This window comes from Aphelocoma coerulescens, chromosome 19 (assembly GCF_041296385.1).
Source record: "Aphelocoma coerulescens isolate FSJ_1873_10779 chromosome 19, UR_Acoe_1.0, whole genome shotgun sequence".
NCBI lineage: Eukaryota > Metazoa > Chordata > Aves > Passeriformes > Corvidae > Aphelocoma > Aphelocoma coerulescens.
The window spans coordinates 8,185,405-8,203,140 of record NC_091032.1 but is presented as its reverse complement, the minus strand read 5'-3'; the positions used below and the strand labels follow the sequence as shown (position 1 = coordinate 8,203,140).

The window sequence follows — 17,736 nt, the reverse complement described above, 5'->3', positions numbered from 1 at the left end:
GTGGGAACCTTGGTAGAGCACAGACCAGGATTTCATTTAAGCAGTAGAAGAGAGCAAGGGAGAGGAAAAAAATCCTTTTTGGAGTCAACAAAAAATGCCAATTTGCTGTTCTGGCTGTTTGCTTGCACTCCTGCTCCCAGCACAGCTCTTGATCCTGCCTAACTCCAAACAACTTCCTTGACAGGCGTTCTGTCCTGAGCAGGAGGATGGGGACAGCAGGGCTTGTGTCCCCTACGTGGATGGGACATCCTGGCACACAGCCACTCCCCAGCTCAGGGGACATTGATCTCCTCAAACCCTGAGCCCTCCTCACTTCTGGCGAGAGCAGAAAAAAGAGGCTGAGGCTGCAGATTTGGCTTCTCCAGCAGGCTCCCAGCCTGGCACAGCCTGGCAGAGCAGCAATTTTCCCTTTAATTAGGTGTCAGACAACTCAATCCCTGCCTCAGCTGCTGCTGGGCATAAGAAACTCTCAGCACATCAATACCTCAAAGTTGTCTTGTGGATGTTTATGGGAAGCTTCTGCATTCCCCACCTTGGATTCACGAGCCCTGAGTGACAAGGACAGCAGGGAAAGTGCCCCAATGGCCTGCTCAGACCTGTGGGTACCAGATCCTGGGGCTGGGGCTCCAGGGATTGGGAAGGAAAGTGGGTTTAGCCAAGGGGGTGACATGATGAGTGTCACCCGGCTGCTAAAGCTACCCTGGGAAGGGACACGAGTGAGATCAGAGGAGCTGAGCTCTGGAAGTGCCTTTTTCTCCCATTTGGAATGACTCAGGTGTCAGCAATCAGCTCTGCATGGGGCATGAACCCAGCCCTGCTTCCCACACCCCCAGGTGCCTGAGCCCAAATCTGGGACAGAAACACCTGAGAGACTCAGGGACTGTCCTGCTGCTGGAGCAGCTGTGCAGGAGCATCCAGCCCAGGACAAATCCACGATGCCCCCAGGGCTGCTCCCCTCTCCCAGGGCAGATCCGGGCAGTGCTGTTTGGACACAAAGCACAGGGACGGGGCAATCCAGAGGCAGAGGGGGTGAGGACAGGGTTCCCCCGTGGCTTGTGAACCTGCAGCTCCTGCATCCCCTCCCCTCCTGCCTCTCCAGTCTCCACCAGCTTCAGCAGAAATGCTAATCAATGGCTTTGCAAAACATGGAAATGACTGATAATATCACTGATGAAAGTGCTCCCGGCTCTGTTTCCAGCAGAAACTCGGGATGTGGTGAAAAACTCCCTCTGCCACCCTGAACGTTAGGAATTAATCCAGCTGAACCGTAACAAGTAAATACACCTCCCCAAAAAAAAAGGTCTTTCCTTTTGCGTGGAATAAGAGTGCAATTAATATTCCTAACACACACATCGAGCATTTAAATTCCACGTCCCCATCACTCGCACTGAGCTCTCACCACACATCAATATCTTTAATTACTCTTCTCTCCAGCAAGCGCTGAACCCAAGGAGATGGAAATATTTCCCTTATGATTTATACTCTGTTTTATTATGATCTGAGGGGTTTTAAATGCAAAAGAGTAAGGGGGAAAAAAAAAAAAAAGAAAATTAAAAGGGTCTGATTTGTTTACAGCTGAGATTGTTTCACTCGGTGCTTCCCAGGGGCTCCTGGATTGCAGCGTTCCCACCTCCTGCTCCCAAGGTAAGGAATCAGGGCTGGCACCTGGCTGCCAGCCAGTGGTTTCCCAGAAAGGCATTTTCTATCCTTATGAGGATGGATTCAACCCCAATTCCTACCTCCTGCTCTCTGCAAGCACCTTTTGCTCAAGAGATTCAAGGTCTGGTGCAGCTCTGGGTGAGGAGCTCATCCCAGGCCTGATTTCCAAGGAAAAAGTGCAGCCCCAGGAAAAGAAGAAGTGCAAAGGTGTCTCACCTTACTGGCTCCGGGGAGCAAGTGCAGCTTGACGTAAGGATCAGCCAAACCATTGTGGTCCATTGGCTTCAGGCCCTGGAGAGGGAACAGCAAAAAGCAGGAATCAGGATAACAGTGGCATGCTGGGCAGGCAGGGTGGCCTCACTGAGCCCATCCTGTTTCCCTGGGATATCGCTGGTCCATGGAGCAACTGTGCTTTCCCCAGGGCTGGGGAAGAAGGGGAGCTTGGATTCTGCAGGATCCAGGCTCAGCATTCCAGCAGTGCCTGTGGATCCTGGGAGGGGCTGTGGGAAGCTCCTCACCTGCACGTGGCACCATCCACTCCTCCCTCCCAGCAGCCGACTCTGCCACCCTCATCACGATTAATTTGGGGGTGAAGCAAATCAGCACAGCGATTTCCCAGCTTTGAAATTACAGGGTTCTGTCATTTAATAATTGCCTCAGAGCAAACACACACCTCTGCTGTTGTGGTGCCACTTCCAAGCGCTCCCAGAGGGTGTGATAGCACCTACCTACTCCCAGCTATTAAGGAAGAACAGCTCCAGGCCAGTGGGAGGCTGGTGCCAGCCAAATGCTGTGGTGTTTGCAGAGAATTCTGGGGTTGCAGGAGCACCAATCCAAGGAAACACTGGCTGTGGCCATTCCTGATGGATTTTCTACAAGCCCTTAAAGGATGACGTGGATCAGGTTTGTTATAGCAATGCCCTGCAGCTAGTCCTGCTTTGGGCAGAGGGAGGACACAAGCTGTGCCTCTCTTCCTCTTTTAAACCACCTGAAAATTATCCAGGGGTGATGCACAAACCCAGCCCAAAGCCAGACCTGCACAGGCTGCATGGAAAAAAAACTCCACAGGGCAGGGAAGCAAGGCAGGAGCGTGAAAAATGGAGCCTAAATTTTACCAGTCCTAAGTAGAAATGAGAATGGCTCCATCGTGGAAGTCCTTGGATTATTTCCAGCCTGGCTGTGGGATCCCTGCAGGAATTACTGCTGGGCTGGCTGAAGGCAATCCTGTGCCTGGATCAGAGCAGGGTTTCTCTGCAGAGGTACCCATCCAATCCTGGCTCCAGCCCGGGCATGGAGACAAGGCTGGGGGATGCTGAAGAGTCCTCACACCCTTTTTGTGATGAGCAGAGTGCCTGGATAATGAGTGTGTGCAGCTGCCAGGGATCCAGCGGCAGGGGAGCGTTTGTATGGAATGCTGGTGGAATGGCTGCTTGCAGAAGGAATGCAATCATCCAGGATTTGGGCAAACCAAGGAGGGAAATGCTGGGGGAATCACTTCCATGCTTCCCAGGTAGGGAATAACTCACCCAGCCTGACCCACAGCACCACAGGGCCCTCCCTGAGCTGCACAACTCGGTCCAGGATGCTCCTGACCTTGGGAGTGTCTCTGATTTGGAGCAAGGGCTCTGCTACAGAGACAAACGCACTGCCCTGGGGCAAGGGAGGCCAAATGGTGCCCAGCAAAGAGGATTTTGCTTCTACAGCAGAGCCAAAGGATAAAAATATCAGCAGTGAATGGAGGTGAAACGGCTCTGCTTTAACTGCAGCCTCTGGGGTGATGTCCCTGGTCCAGGAGATGCTGAGGATGGGCAGACAGGGCAGGAAGGGGCTGGACTGTCCCCACTCCTCAGGGATTCACCTGACCAATCCACTTGTGCTCTCCCCAACCTCCCTGGTCAGAGGTGCCCAACCTGCCCGGGCTGCACAGCAAATGAAATCAGAACCAAGCAGGCAGATTCCCGGGAAAATGGATGGAGAATGACAGGCAGCTCTGTAATTCACCCATCAATTCAGCTCAATTAAATTACCTTCTGAGGAGGCTATTAAAGGCTTTTTTAATAGATGTGCTATGGAAGATGGAATGACAGGAGCCCGGAAAATGGCTCCTAATGTCACGTCTACCTCCTCCCGTGTCACTTGATACGTGTTTGGCACAAACAGCTGCATTTAACAGGGCTCTGCTTTGCAAAGCTGCTCCTGTGCGGGGATGATCCCTCCCACGAGAGGGCCCACGTTGCTTCCCCTGTGTGGAGGGATCACCAGCCTGGAGCTTCTCCAAGAGGGATGAGAGGCAGAGAGGGACAAGGCACAGAGGCAGAGACTTCCCTCAGATCCAACTGGCTCCAACAATTCCTGCTGCTGCACTGACTTATGGAGCTGAGATTAAATTTCATCTTTTCCTCTACCCAACCCCAAAATCTCTGCCGCAGTCCTAAGGAGACCTACAGCTTCCTTCATCCAGGCTCTGCCAGCTGCTCCCCGTGCCAGTGACATTTAGTTAATCAATAGGATTTAATTACAAGTTGGGCTAATCAGGTTGCCGATTAATGCCACGCTAGAGGCGTCCAGTGATCACAGGAGATGGATTCATCCCATCCTTCACCCCACAACGAGCTGCCTGCCCAAAAACCAGCCTGGATAACTCCCAGGCTGAGGCATCCCATTCTGAAAGGGGGCAATCTGCGTTTCCACCCTGACAGCCCCAAGGAGCCAGACAGCTGGAGGAATTTCCCTGCAGTGATAAATATTTATGAGTCAATCCATAAGTAATGCTCAGTGCAGACCTCCAGCACTCGCCTCGGCTGGAAGGGAGGGAGCAGCCAAATGCTCAGTGGGGTGGAAACTCCTGGGTGTTTTCCAGCCAGAGGTGCAGGGAGAGCAGCCCAAGGATGCTCCCACAGGCAGCAGCTGCCTGGCATGGCCTGTCTGGGGCCAGGAGCTCCTTCGCCATTGCCCTACAGCCCCCTGAGGCTTGTCCCAGGCACTTTTCTCCCAAAAGCAGGAGACCACTGGAGCTATAGGCTAGCACAGCCTGCTGTGTCTGTGCTGCTGCACGCCCCTGTAAATCCCCTGTAGCAGGTTGGGCTCTGTAGGACTGAGCACAAAGTGAGACCCTCAGCGAAGCCATGGCATGGCAGGGCACAAAACCTGGTGCCTGCACGTTCATCAAATCCTTTTCCACCCCATTTTCTAGGTGGGGATGACACCCAGCCCATCCCAGCTCTGTCCCACACAGGACAGCAGAGACCCACACAATGCCAGGGCTGGTGCAGGGCAGCAGCAGAGAGGGAGAGCCCTTCTGCCAGCCTGGCTGCTCCTGCAGTCCAGGAACGAGCTTTACAATGCCCTGATTTATCCTCCTATTGATCCGAGCTGAGCTACAAAACCCGAGTTCAGCCGTGCCTGAAGTGTGACAGGCGGGGCTGCTGCCAGCGCCGAGAGCCATCAGTGCGAGGTGGCTGCTGGCAGCCTGGCTGCTCCTGCCTCTTCCTGGCTGCTCCTGCCTGTTCCTCCTTGTTCCTGCCTGCTCCTGTCTTCTTCTGCCTGCTCCCACCTGTCTGGTGACACCCAGAATCTCGCAGATCCTGCTGTGAACTGCCACCGAGAAACCCCTCACACGTCCCCAGGGTCAGCACCAGGGTAAATTCCCACACGGAGTGACTGTGCCAGCCTCCAGCAGCTGAGGTTTGCAGGGCAGGGAATCGGTGGTGGGGCACAACAGGTTGGATTGAACCTGCTGCTGGTGGCTGCTCCCTCTGTCCTGCTCCCCAGGAGCTGATAACAGCACTCGTGAGGAACAGCAGCAGATATGAGTGTGCTGGGGATTAAAAAAAAATAGAGAGAAGCGAAAAAAAGGGAGAGAGGGAGGTTGTGTGGGGTTATCAGAGAGGAAGAAAAACATGTCTCACGTGGCTGAAATAGCCCAGGTTTGAAAGGCTGCTGGCAGCAACCAAGGCTCCAGGAGCTGCTGGAGTTGGACACATCCCGAGGGCGTTTTCCCTGGAGGCTGAGACAGGTACCCAGGACCTGGTCCAAGGGTAAATCACATCCCAGCACTGCTGGGGCTCTCCCCCATCTCCTCCTCTCCAGCTCTGCTTGCAACACCCCCGGAGCCAGCTCCGGCTCCGCCGCCGGCAGCGGGGTCCTGGCCCTTACCTTTCTGTAGTCAAGTTTTGGCAGCTTTCCCCAGGCAAGAGATGAAATGAGAGCGAGCAGATGGCAATGTAAATAAAAGAGAAAAATGGGAGAATGAGAGCAGAATGGAAATGAACAGGACTCGAGAGCTTGAATGTCAGGGTGGCGAGGGGGGCTCTGCCCTCCCCGCGGGCGGGGGCGATGCTGGGGTACCCCCACACCCCCTGGGATGGGATCAGCTGGGTGGGCACGGCAAGGACCAGGGCTCTCCTTTGTCAGCCCTGCCTGTGCTCTCGCTGATGTGAGATTTATCAGTTGCTGCCCACAGCTCTCCTTCCTCCCTGTCTTCCACCCACTCCAAACCCAATTAGAAATCTCCTCCTTGGCACCGCTCCCGCGTGCGCCGAGGGAAGCCTGACCCAGAGGCTGCCGGCGGATTCACAGGAGACAGGGAGGGAAGCAAAGCCCACTGTCTGCCTCAGCCCTGCCCTGGCTGTCCTGCCGGGGAGCTGGGGCTACTGCCCTTGCCAGGAGCAGCTCCAGGAGGGCTGGGGCGGATCCTGCCACGCTCATCCCCAAAATCCCCAAGCTTTGGTGCTACAGGCTGTTTTCCAGACATGGAGAACCTTGGTGGGGGCTGCAAACCTGCCATGGAGGGGAGAGGCGCATCCTCTGAGGGCAAACAGCGTGGTCTGACCCTCTGGGGCTCAGTTCACAGCCTCTTCTCCTGCCTTCTGTAAAAACCCTCCATCTCTTCCCAAGATCCGCAGGGATTGAGGTCTTCTCCCCCCAGCCCACCTGGAGCCCTCGTTGCTCTGGTCACCAGGCTGGGTGACGCAGAGAGGAACCCAGCAGCACCTTCCACAGGCCTGGAGGCAGAATCAGGCCCTCAGCTCTCTGTTTCTGCTCCTAAATGTGCAAAAAGCCCCTAATTGCCTCAATCACGCAGACGGCAAAGGCGCTGAGGCGCAGCACTTTGGGGCCGTGATTAGCAGCATTTAAAAGAGCCATTTATAAACCGACAGCCGGTCACAGCGTCAAGTAAATAACAACATCGGGATGGGCTGCTCTAAAAAGCATCAATCCCTGCTCGTCACGGGGGATGAGCAGCCGGCTCCCGACTGCTGGGAACGCCCTGAGAGGCCGGGGTGGAGGGGAAGGAGAGGGCAGAGGTGTTGGGATGGCAAAGGAGTGGCTGCGGTCGGAGAGAGCAGAGCCCCTGATGGAAGCCAGGGATGCTTGGCACAGCCATGGGTTGGGTTCCTGTGGCACAGCCAGTCCTTGCTGTCACCCAGCTCTGAGCCGTACCTTGGCTTTGTTGATGGTGCAGTGGAGAGCGTTGTTCTCCTGGTCGTAGAGCAAACTGAAATCCAACGTCCCCAGCGTGGCTGCAAGGGAGAGGAGATGTGATTAACCCGCAGCACCCAGCAAGCACGGGCTGCTCTCCCTCTGAGCACAAAAGGAGTGCATGGAGATACCGAGGAGCAGGCTGCAGATGTTATAAAACATAAAGCATCCTGCTGGGAGCCCTGTTATGAAACGTGGCTTCGTGCTGGGAGGGCTGGTGGCCATTCCCAGGTTGGCTGGCACAGCCCTGGGGAAGAGTGAGAGGGAGGAGTTGGTACAGCTCACCCAGCACTGGCTTTGCTTCCGTGGGCTTTCACCTGGTTTATCCCCATCCCTCAGCAGCCTCACTGCAGCCAGGAGCTTCCCATTCCCCAGGAGATGAAGGGTGTCCTCTGGGAAGATTTGGGAATGGCTGGGACACAGCCGAGAGCTGCTGTTGGCACATCCTCCCCTCCAGCACCGCTGGCATTCCCAGAACGTGTATTTGTATAGTGACACCTTCAAACAAATGAGCCACCAGTGGGATCCTTTCCCAGCTCCAATCTGGCTGCAAACTGTAAATTAAACCCAGTGAGGATGGAAATGCTTTTCTGGTTAAAATGAAAAACACCAACAGCTTTTAATCAGCGCAGCGTTCTTTTATGGCATCCACAGGACCCAGGAACAGCAGCATCTCCTGGGAAGGGACACAGGGATGGGGCAGGGGACCAGAACAAAACCAGGGGAGCCTCAGCAGCAAAAGTACTTTTGATTTGAGAAATTCTTTCCCTTTGGACGGTCTGAGCACGTCTCACTAATCCAAAGCAGAGGAAAAGCCTTAAAAAAGACAGGCTTTCCAAAAACATGGCTTAACCTTCTCCAAGGCTCCCAGGCCTGATTTGCACACCAAAGCCTGGACATGGAGCAGCCTCTCTCCTGGCTCAACTTTACCTGACACCAGCCTGGAACTTCCAGGGTGGCTCTGGACCCAGCAAACCCCACCTTTCCATATCCACCTTCCCAAAAGGGGCTTGCCTGAGTGCTGCCCTGCCACCACACAGCATCCCACCGCTGTTTCCAAGGTAACTGCACCCTCCTGCCATGTTCAGAACGTGAAAAAAAATCCAAAATAAAACCCAGAACAGTTCTGCTTAATATCAAAGCTGGGTTTGCTGCCTTGGGGGGAGTTGGACAAACTTTATGGCAGGAAATAAGGTGCTTTTTTTCCCCCCCAGCATTGATAGCAGCAAGGCACCCACGGAGTTTAAGGGTATTCAGGGGACTGAAACCTTCCTGCTGCAATTTCACAATGATCTCCCAGCCCAAAGGCAAAGGAGCAATAGGTTTGCCCGCTGGCAAAAAAAAAATCATTTCTCCCAAGCAAATATCTTGAGTTCATAGCAGAGTAAATACCCAGAGAGGTTTCAGCCAGAATAATGTACCCCCCCTCCTTTGTGGAGCAATTTCATGGCACATTAGCTCCTGGTCTGGGTTAGTCACAAATCAGTGGGGTTTTACCTGCCAGGCAAAGATGAGGGGTGAGGCCAAACCTGCAGTACCATACTCTGGGTATGGCTCAAATGAGCATTCCCAGAGCAATTCCCAGCTAAACCCCCTGCACATCCCGCAGGGAGGAAGGAGCAGCAGTGTCCCCAGTGCCTCTGGGGACAGGGAGCTCAAGGATGGCAGTGCGAGGAGTGTGAGGCTCCACAAACCAAGCCAGCAAAACTTCCCAGATCTGCATTTTTCACTCAAGAGCGGAAGATGAAACCTCCGGTTTCGGAGCCTCATCATTTCCACCTGCCCTTTAATCAGTGCTTCCTGCCAGCCCCACCGCTCGGCCCTCTGAGTTCAAGCTGTTATTTTATTTTTATCACAGGAGGGGGCCCGCGGTTCAGCCTGCTGGATTTGGCAATTTATAAAACGAATTAAAAAGCTTGGCAGGCAAACAGAATTCGGCCAGGAAACACTGACAAAGCCCCAGCCTGCCCCAGGGGCGAGGACAGCGGGAAGTGCTGCTCCAGCAAGACGGGCAAAACCTAAAATCACCTTAGCACAGCAGCTGGAGCTTGTTCTGCAGGTGGGGACTCGGGTCTGCTCCCAGTACTGATAATGCATGAGCAAACATCCCGCAGTTCCCATTCCTCCCGGAGCTGACAGCGATGGGAGGGCACAGACAGGGGTGCAGGACTCGCCCCAGCGCTGCCAGGCTCCAGCCCTGGCTCTGCTCCACCCTGGAGGGGTTTCCCTCTAAACAGAGAGGGTTTTCTTGGTGGATGGTGAGTCTCAGTTGCCAAGGAAGGGTCTGCCTTTGGGTAGAGGGATGTGGAAACATCAGCGCAATATTTGCTAATGTGGCTGTTTGGAGATTATAAACGGGATGGGGAAAACATGGGGTTTGGCAGCCAAGGTGCTGCTGTGGAGCTGGAGGTGAGCACTGCCACCAGAGCCAGGAGCCAGCAGATGCCCAGGACTCACGGGACACATTAAGGGCACGGTGACAGTCCCACAGCCTCTGTTCCATCCTGGGAATGCGCAGCCAGAGATGGATCCAGCACAGCCGTGAAGGCAGAGACAAGGCTGGAGCTCCAGCTTGGGGCTGAGGAGGTGGCAGGAAACCTCTGACTGCACCAGGGGTGGGAGCCACCCCTGCACCCCACAACAGCACCCTGTGAACCCTCAGGAGCCTCTCCTCAGCCCTGTGCTCCTGGAATGGTCAGCACACCAAGACAGTGACCAGGCAAGCCACCACCACCACACCAGCACTGTCTCACTGCTCCCACTCCTGCAAACCCCAGCGGCACATCCAGCCCTGGCTGTGGGAATCCTGCATCCCCAGCTGGCAGAATTGGGCCCAAAACCTCTGCAGAGCAACCCAATCCCCCTTCTTTGATTGCTTTCCTGCTCCCACACGAGATGCAGCTCGATTGTGATCTTAATTAGGGGAGCAAGTACCGAAAAAAGAAAAGGGCAGCAATTAGACTCAAAGTGCTGTTAGCAGGATTATTTAACTCGACTGGGCTATTCTGAACACTGCCCTCTAATCACAGAGGCTGCAAATAAAAAATATAAATAAATGCCTTTGTCAGGCATTACAAAGGCAGCTTGGCGCTCTCCAGACAGCAGGCAGGATGTATCATTATTATTACAATTATTCTGCTCCAATGATAAAATAACCATTAGGAAAGCTGAACTCATTAGCAGGTTCTGACCTTCTTTCCTCTTCATGAACTGGGAGAGATTGATGGGAAGGTGCTGGGCAGGGCCTGGCTTTTAACATGGGCTCTAAAAAGGAAAATAAATCCCTTTTGCACGGGAAGGTGGCCTCTTCTCCCACTGACCTTTGGGCGTTTTGATTAATTCAGGGGGTCAGGAAATTATTAGAGGGCAGCACAAGCAGCAGATGTGTCCGTGGGCTCGGCCGGGCCCGTGGGCAGCCCGGCACAGCCCGCCAGAGTCGGCAGGAATTGTTTATTGCTGGCATTTCCCGGCAGCTCCCAGGGTGAGGTGAGGCTGAAGGAGCTTCTATTTATACCTGGGGGATGAGAGGCAAAAAGTGGTGATAAATCTGTGCTCTGCTCCCTTCCCCAGCCCCTGCCCTTGCAGGCACCTGGGTGGCAGATCCGCCCTCTCTGTAGCCTGGGATACTCCAAGGAGAAGAACTTCTCATCCCAAGACATGGAAGAGCCACTGACACTCACAGAAAAAGCTTTAGCAAGGCCTGGAAGTGATGATGGAGCACATTCCTTCCCTTGCTGAGGCAGGTGTGACTGCCATCAGAAAGCCCAGCACAGCTCTATGCCGGGAGAAGTTGAGGTGTGCACACAAAAACCCTGCTATAGAACTAATTAAAAAGAAGTCCAAAAGCCTTAAGTCCCCCTGCTTATCAGCATTGCTGCTCCCGAGATAATCTGCTCACGGATTTTGTGCCAGGGAGATCAGAGTGGAGCAGTAAAAAGGCTGCTGGGGATTGTCTGGATTAGCTCTCCCTTACAGAAAGCACAGGTTCAGTAACCTTCAGACTGGGTATTTTTTAATGCACTATAAAAGATAGGTCCCTATTCTTCCACTGCTTTAATTTTACCTTGCAATGGAGATAATTTTAAAGGTCCTGAAAGGCAGCAAGTAATTCTGTGCACTTACAGCCCCATATAAAATGTTGGTAAATGACTCCTCGGGAGGAACAGAAATTACCTCCTGCTGCTTCCAAGCAGGGCTGATGAAGAGTGTTTTGGTGGGTGGCTGTGTGTGTGCTCCTGCCTCCCTGGTGTCCTGACCAGGTCCAGTGGCACACGATGGGAAAGAGCTTGAGGACTGGCTCCATGAGGTCTGGAAAACCCTCAGGGTTATCCCTGGAAAACAGCACCATCAATTCCTGCAGCCTGTGATCTGTTGCTGCCAGCAGGGCAGGACATTCCCAGTCCCAAAAAAAACCCCGGCAGGGACCAGATCCAGCACACAGGCAGGAGACCTTCCCTCCTCAGGAGATCCACGGATGTGGCTGAATTCAACAGGATCAGGAGCAAGGAACAAACACAACTTCTCTCTCTTGCAACTGCTCCCTGCCTGGCCATGGGTTTTTCACTTAAAATCTGCAGCAATGAATATTTCTTCGTTTTGGAGACACGGCCTCCTTGGTAAGCTCTGGAGCAGGGAGCTGCTTCTTCAGGAGGTTGGTTGATGGATGCTCATCAGCTCTTCTGTCTTCTCCAGGAGGAGTGTTCAGAGGAACACTTATCTGCTCAGAACAGTTCAGAGATGCAATTATGTTTTACAGCACTAAATGGTCCCTGATGTCAGCAGCAATTAGACTTTCAGCAATTTCAATTTAGAGATGGCCTTCAAATCTCTCCCTCTCTCCTCCTTTAATGAAATACAGCATTGCAATTAACAACCCCCCAAAACTGCCTTCAGTGTTAAATACAAAGATGAGAGATCTGGGAACCCCCTTAGCTCGAGCATGGTGGAGCAAGGGGTGTCAGTTCTGTGTCTCCTCCTGCACCCTGAAACTGGGAAAGGTGAAGGGCCAGCCAGGCTGGTGGGAGGAGGGAACAACCTTGTTATCCAGCAGCTGTGTGGTTCCTTCATTAGCAGAGATGCCAGAGGCCATGGCCCATATGCTCGTTCTGTGGATTTTGGAGGAGGGATGCCTGGACAGACCCTTCTCAGCCTCGTGTGCTTTCCTCTCCTGCTGCCCCATGTTCCTCTCCAGCACTTCAGGGTGTCCCTGGCCATGGTCAGTCCCTGGGAAGAGGAAGGCTCCTTGGGGGACCAGGATGTGCAGGCTGCACCTGGATCACTGCTGGGACGGTCAGCGGGAAAGAGTGAGAGCTCACCCACACCAGCACATTCCAAATATCCATCTATCCCACAGGAAACCAGAGAGGAGCTAATCCAGAGCCACCCCAGTTAACCCCCCATGGGATGCCCCAAGGCTCCCCTGGGACACCTGGGTGTGACACTGCCTGGTACCCGCACACATTTCTTCAGCTCAGGCTGTGCTCTGCTTGGCAAAGCTGTGCTCTGCTGAAATCAGTTTGTTTAGTTTCCTGAGCAAGAAAAAAATACTTCTTTTGGCCTTATCTGGATTGAAAAGACGATTCAAAGCTTATAAATAGCAGTTGCAGCATATGCTAAGGAGCTACGTTTCAGAAGTAAATACCCTGCTCGTTCCTCGCCGTCTCCTCTGCCTCCCCCTGTCTGGCCAAAAGCACTGCCAGGTGACTTGCAAACCCTGCACCCCTTCAGACCTTCCTTCTTCTTTATGTCTTCAAGCAGCCAGTAATTAATATCTCCAAGATGGCTTTGCCTGCCTAATTATCTTCTTTGCTCAAAATAAGAGTCTTCCTAAATAACTTGTGCGGCGCTGCAGGCATCACGAGCCGCCGCGCACCAGGACTGGCCTCTCAGCTGCACTTTGGAGAAGTGGTTTTCATGCTGCTGCAGCTCCAGAGATCAGGAGCCTGCTCTTCCATGAATAAAACTGGGCATGCCGTGGAATTGGCTGGGTCTGTGCATTTAGGAGCAGTCCCAGAGTGCTGGCAGAAGCAGGATGGGGCAGCATTTCCAGGGATACCGGCTCCCAGCTCTCAGGCTCCTTCTGCACCTGAAAACCCGGAGCCAAACACATTCGGGAAGGGAGGAAATTCCAGTGTGACCAGAGCCTCTTTCCAAAGCCAAACAGCAGCTCAGGGAATGGGGCATTTCTCCAAGGGCTGGAAACTTGATTGTTAAAGGAGGATGGCTGCTCCCTCCAGAGCTGTCCCCTACGAGAGAAGCCCTGGCAGTGCTCCCTCACAGGGACTGTCTCTACCTCTGCTTGTGCAGAGGTTCCAGAGACCTTTAAAAATCCCTCAGGTACAAATTCCTGCTGGTGCCGTGAAGGGGAAGGTGCAGACAGCGGAGGGGGCAGCAGCATTTGGGTGAAATCGGTGGAGATGGGAGGCGAGAGCCAGCTCCTCGCAGGTGGCACATTGCCATCTAGCTGGCATTTGCTTATTTTCCTTGCAAACCAAGTTTCCCTGGCACTGTGCTGCCTGATTGGGTGCACTGGAAGCATCCCTGGTGGCTGGGGACCCCAGGGACCCGCTGCTGTCACAGGGCACCAGCCAGGGGAACCAAAGATGAGGTGACAGCCACGTGTCCCGAGGCAGCAGGAGCAAATCCCCCCTTCCCAGCCTCCTGCCCAGTCCTCTCAGCTCACAGCAGACGCTGGTCCAACAGCACCAAACCACTCTTCTGCACCAAATACACATTTCCCACTGCTCCTGCCTCATTCCTTCCACCTCCTCAGCAGTTCTGTTGGGGACAAACCCACTGCAGGAAGAGTCCTGTGATGAGTCCCTCTCCCAGGGAATGGCAGCGGGTGCCCACCGCAACCCTGCAAATTCTCACAGCAGAACTGCTGGCAGGTCTGATGGGAAGAGCTGGCTCCATGCAATTCCCAGTGATCCCAGAGCCAGCCCAGATGTCTCCACTCATTATATGCTGTGTTAGTTCCCTGGCCCTGCCTGTTCCCTGCCTCTCGCTGCATTCAACAGGCGGCTGGAGAGGTGCCCAGAGCCACAAAGCTGAGCCTCTGCAGCCACCTCCCATGGCTGGCCCCACCTGTCCTCCCACCTCAGCCAGGCCCCTGCCCATCTCTGGAAGGATTCCACCCACCTCCTGCAGCCTGGGGATTCTCAGTTTTCCAAAGCACCAATTCCATGCTCGCATCCCCCCTGCCACATCCCTGCTCTCTGAAGATGCCGAATCTCTGGGTCAGGCCGCCCTGCTTGGATGGGAGCAGACACTGCCCCACCCTGGGGAGAAGGCAGTTCCCACTGGCTCCACAGACACTCCAAGGTTTGCTGGTGGGATTTGGAGCACGACTCGGCAAAGGATTAAGGAACAGGGTGCAGACAACCAGCCCAGGTGAGCTGCAGCAGGGCCGGGCAGGACCTAGCCCACCCACTCCCCGCAGCCCTGACGGGGTTCTGGAGTGCGGGCTGGGATGGCATCTTCAGTCCTGCTGGAAAAAGACAAGAACCCCCAGGCTGGAACAGTAACTCCAGGCAGGAAAGAGCTTGGGGAAACCCAGACAATTGCTGCATTTCTCCAGGAAGGGGCAGCTCTCCTCCTCCCACCCAGCCAGCAGCAGCATTGCCTTGGCTTTGGAGGAGGGAAACCCGCAGGCAGGTGGGACAAAGAGGAGGGAGCCGTTCCATCTTCATCCTCCTCCTCCCAATGGATCCTGCCACGGCAAAATCCCTCTCCCTGCACCTCTCTGGGGCTGGGAGCATCTCTGAGGAGTGAGGCAAGATGTGCCTGGCAAAACCTCGATTTGTGGGTGCTGCACCTGGGCTCCGACACCACCATCCCCGGAGACCTCCTGACCTCCCTGAACTCCACGTGCCACCCAAGGGGACTGGCACCACCAAAACCCCAGCGCTATCCTGGCATACAGGCACAGAGAGGTTCTCCAGGGGAAATTTAGTGCAGGTGATTAATGCAGCTGCCCTGAATCACCCTCCAGAGGTGTGGGGGAGCTCCACGACATTCCCCAGCGTAGCTGATGGCTCGAGTCACGCTGCACGGATCCCTTCCCTGCTCCCAGGCTGCGGAATGGGTGCAGGGAGCTCTTGCCTGGATTTACAACTTGGCTGCTAAACATGGGGGAGTGACAGTCTCATCCTGCACATTCATGCCAGCCAGTGTCCTCAGGGTGTCTGGGCCATCCCGCACTGTCCCCAGAGATGTGACACCAGCATTGCCACCTCCCCACTCTGCTCCTGGCACCGCTGTGCCTTTGCCAGCCGAAACCCCAGCACCTCTGGCAAAACAGCCTCAGCAGTTTTCCTGACACCTGTTACACTGCAAGAAACACTTCCTAGCACCAGCCAGGGTGAGAGAAACACCCGCCGGCCCTGGCACGGAGCCAAGCTGCTTCCAGCATCCTGCATCCAGCATCCTGCATCCAGGATCCAGCATCGCCGACGGATAAATGCAGAATGCAGCGCCCTGGGCAATTTCCATGTGAGTCACCCAGAGAAACGCTGCACTCTGGGGCCCCGGGTGCTTTGGCTCCCACACATCCCCCTGGGCCTGCAGCCCAGCTGCTCCCGTTTCTACTTCCAGGGTGAGCCAAGACGATGGGATAATTAGAGCAGCAAATGACCCAAAGCCGGTTAAAGTCCCCGTTAACTGCCCGGCTGGGACAAACACGGCTTAGCAGAGATGTTCTCCCCGGCAGTGCCAGAGCTGTCACCTCTCCACGGAGAGCGTGACCCCGACACCGGCGTGGGGACAGAGGCTGTGGCAGTTCGGGGCTGGCACCCAGCCTCTCCCGGGGCTGTGCCCATTCGGGGACACAGGGAGAGCCGTGCCAACCCTGCAGCAGCAGAGCCCTTCGGGGAGCCCTCCTTGGGGCCACACTCCGGGCTGTGGAATCAATGGCAGCAGCCCAGTGGCCGGCAGCGAGGCAGCGATGCCGAGGCAGGGCTGTGACATTGTGCGAAGGGAAAGCCACCGCCTGCCCGGCGCTGGGCCGTAAACAGCTCAGCCTCCCCTTCCCCCAGGACGAGCACGCAGCAGCGCCCAGCAGCACCCACTCCCTTCCTCGGCATCTCCCGGCTCCAAACTTTGTGCTCAGCCCCTCGCAGGATCCGGCCCCCGGAGGCTGGGCTGAACCGAGCCCTTGGGGTTTCTCTAACTCCAAGGGAAATCGTGTTATCCCGGTGGCCTGGCAAAGCCAGGCAGCAGCTGCCTTGCAGCTCCACGGCGCCGGGTGGGAAGGACGTTTTGGGTGGGGAGGGGTTAACCCTTGCTGCAAACACCTGCATCCTCCAGAACCAAAGGCTTCTGCTCCAAAGGCTCCCTTGGTCTCCTGCAGAGTTCTGCAGGAATGGAGAGATGACACGCCAGAGTTTGCCGAGGGAGAGGGCAGAGATCGCCCGGAAGGATGTGATTCCCGACAAATCTCCCCGATGTGGAGCCGGGCGATGCTGGAGCGGATCGCCAGCTCATCAGCAGGGTGGCTGGAGCAGCCTGCACCACCGAGCCGGATTAAAGGGCTCTGAGCCCAGCTGGCAGCCCTTGGAGGCACGGAGCCGAGCAGGGACGAGGCACAGAAGTGCACCAACCACAACAGCAACTGGTGGCTCTTAGGAGACTTCCCTACTTCGGGTTCAGCAGCCAGCCTGGCTGCGGCACGGACACTCCCAGGGCCCCCCTCCACCCCGGAGCAGCGCAGGGAGAGCCTCCCCGGCTAAACCTGGGGGCTTCTTACTGCTGCAGTGTGATCCCAGGGGCGGCCAGCATGACTGGAAGGGTGCACCAGGATGGGCAACCAGCCCTAACACCCACCCTTGCCCTCAGCACCCAGCAAACTCCCATGGAAACTTAGGAACTTACTGCAGTCGTCGGACTCGTAGCCCTCGGGGTCCACCACCTCCTCGGGCGCTTGGCTCTTGGCCGGCTGCTCTGCGGGCGTCGTTCCGTAGGCTCCAAAGAGCTGGTCCACATCCTCATCATCCTCCCGGGGTGCCTCGGCGGGGCTGACCGAGGGCTGGCTGACCGCGGGGCGCAGGGCGCTGCTGCTGCGGCCGACGGCGGCGGGGAGCCCGCGGGGGAAGCGGGGGAAGTAGTCGGAGATCTGCTTGATGGGTTTGATGGGGCCGGGGCAGACGTCAATGGCCATGTGCTCCTGGATACTTATGGTCATTTTCTCTCCTTTTCGGAGTGTCATGCATGCGGCTGTCGCTGCCAAGCCCTGCCGGAGAAGCCCGGACCGTGCGGGAGAGGGAAGTTTCTGCCGGGGGCTGCGGAGGCAGGTGAGGAGGGAGGCTCCGGCGGGCCCCTTACGTGGTTGTCGCGCCCTGAGCCTCGGTCGCCGCACGCATGCTGCTGCTGCCAGCCCTGGCGTTCGCACAGCCCCTGATCCTGCCAGCGCTGCCTGGGAATAAATGAGCGAGACACAGAGACGGATAAGAGGCAGGGGGTGGGCTCTCGGGTGATGTCACCAGCTAGCAACAAAGCGGTACCCAGCAGCGGAGGAATGAGGGCTGTGGCCGGCCCGCCGCCCCGGCCACACGGCCACCAGCGTGGGCAGCCGGCCCCCCGCCCCTTCCCCAGCACAGC

At 55.8% G+C, this 17,736-nt stretch overlaps 1 protein-coding gene across 12 annotated transcripts in view; it reads right to left on the bottom strand.

Annotated features, from left to right (window-relative positions):
• The window catches only part of DOC2B (double C2 domain beta), a 38,854-nt gene that overhangs the window by 11,325 nt on the left and 9,793 nt on the right, over window positions 1–17,736 (bottom strand). For all 12 annotated transcript variants that reach the window (XM_069033665.1, XM_069033659.1, XM_069033666.1 and 9 more), the window contains 3 exons: window positions 17,011–17,551; window positions 7,102–7,181; window positions 1,876–1,950 (listed from right to left, as the gene is read on the bottom strand). In XM_069033665.1, the coding sequence (XP_068889766.1) occupies window positions 1,876–1,950; window positions 7,102–7,181; window positions 17,011–17,551 (696 nt within the window). The remainder of the gene's footprint in view (window positions 1–1,875; window positions 1,951–7,101; window positions 7,182–17,010; window positions 17,552–17,736) is intronic.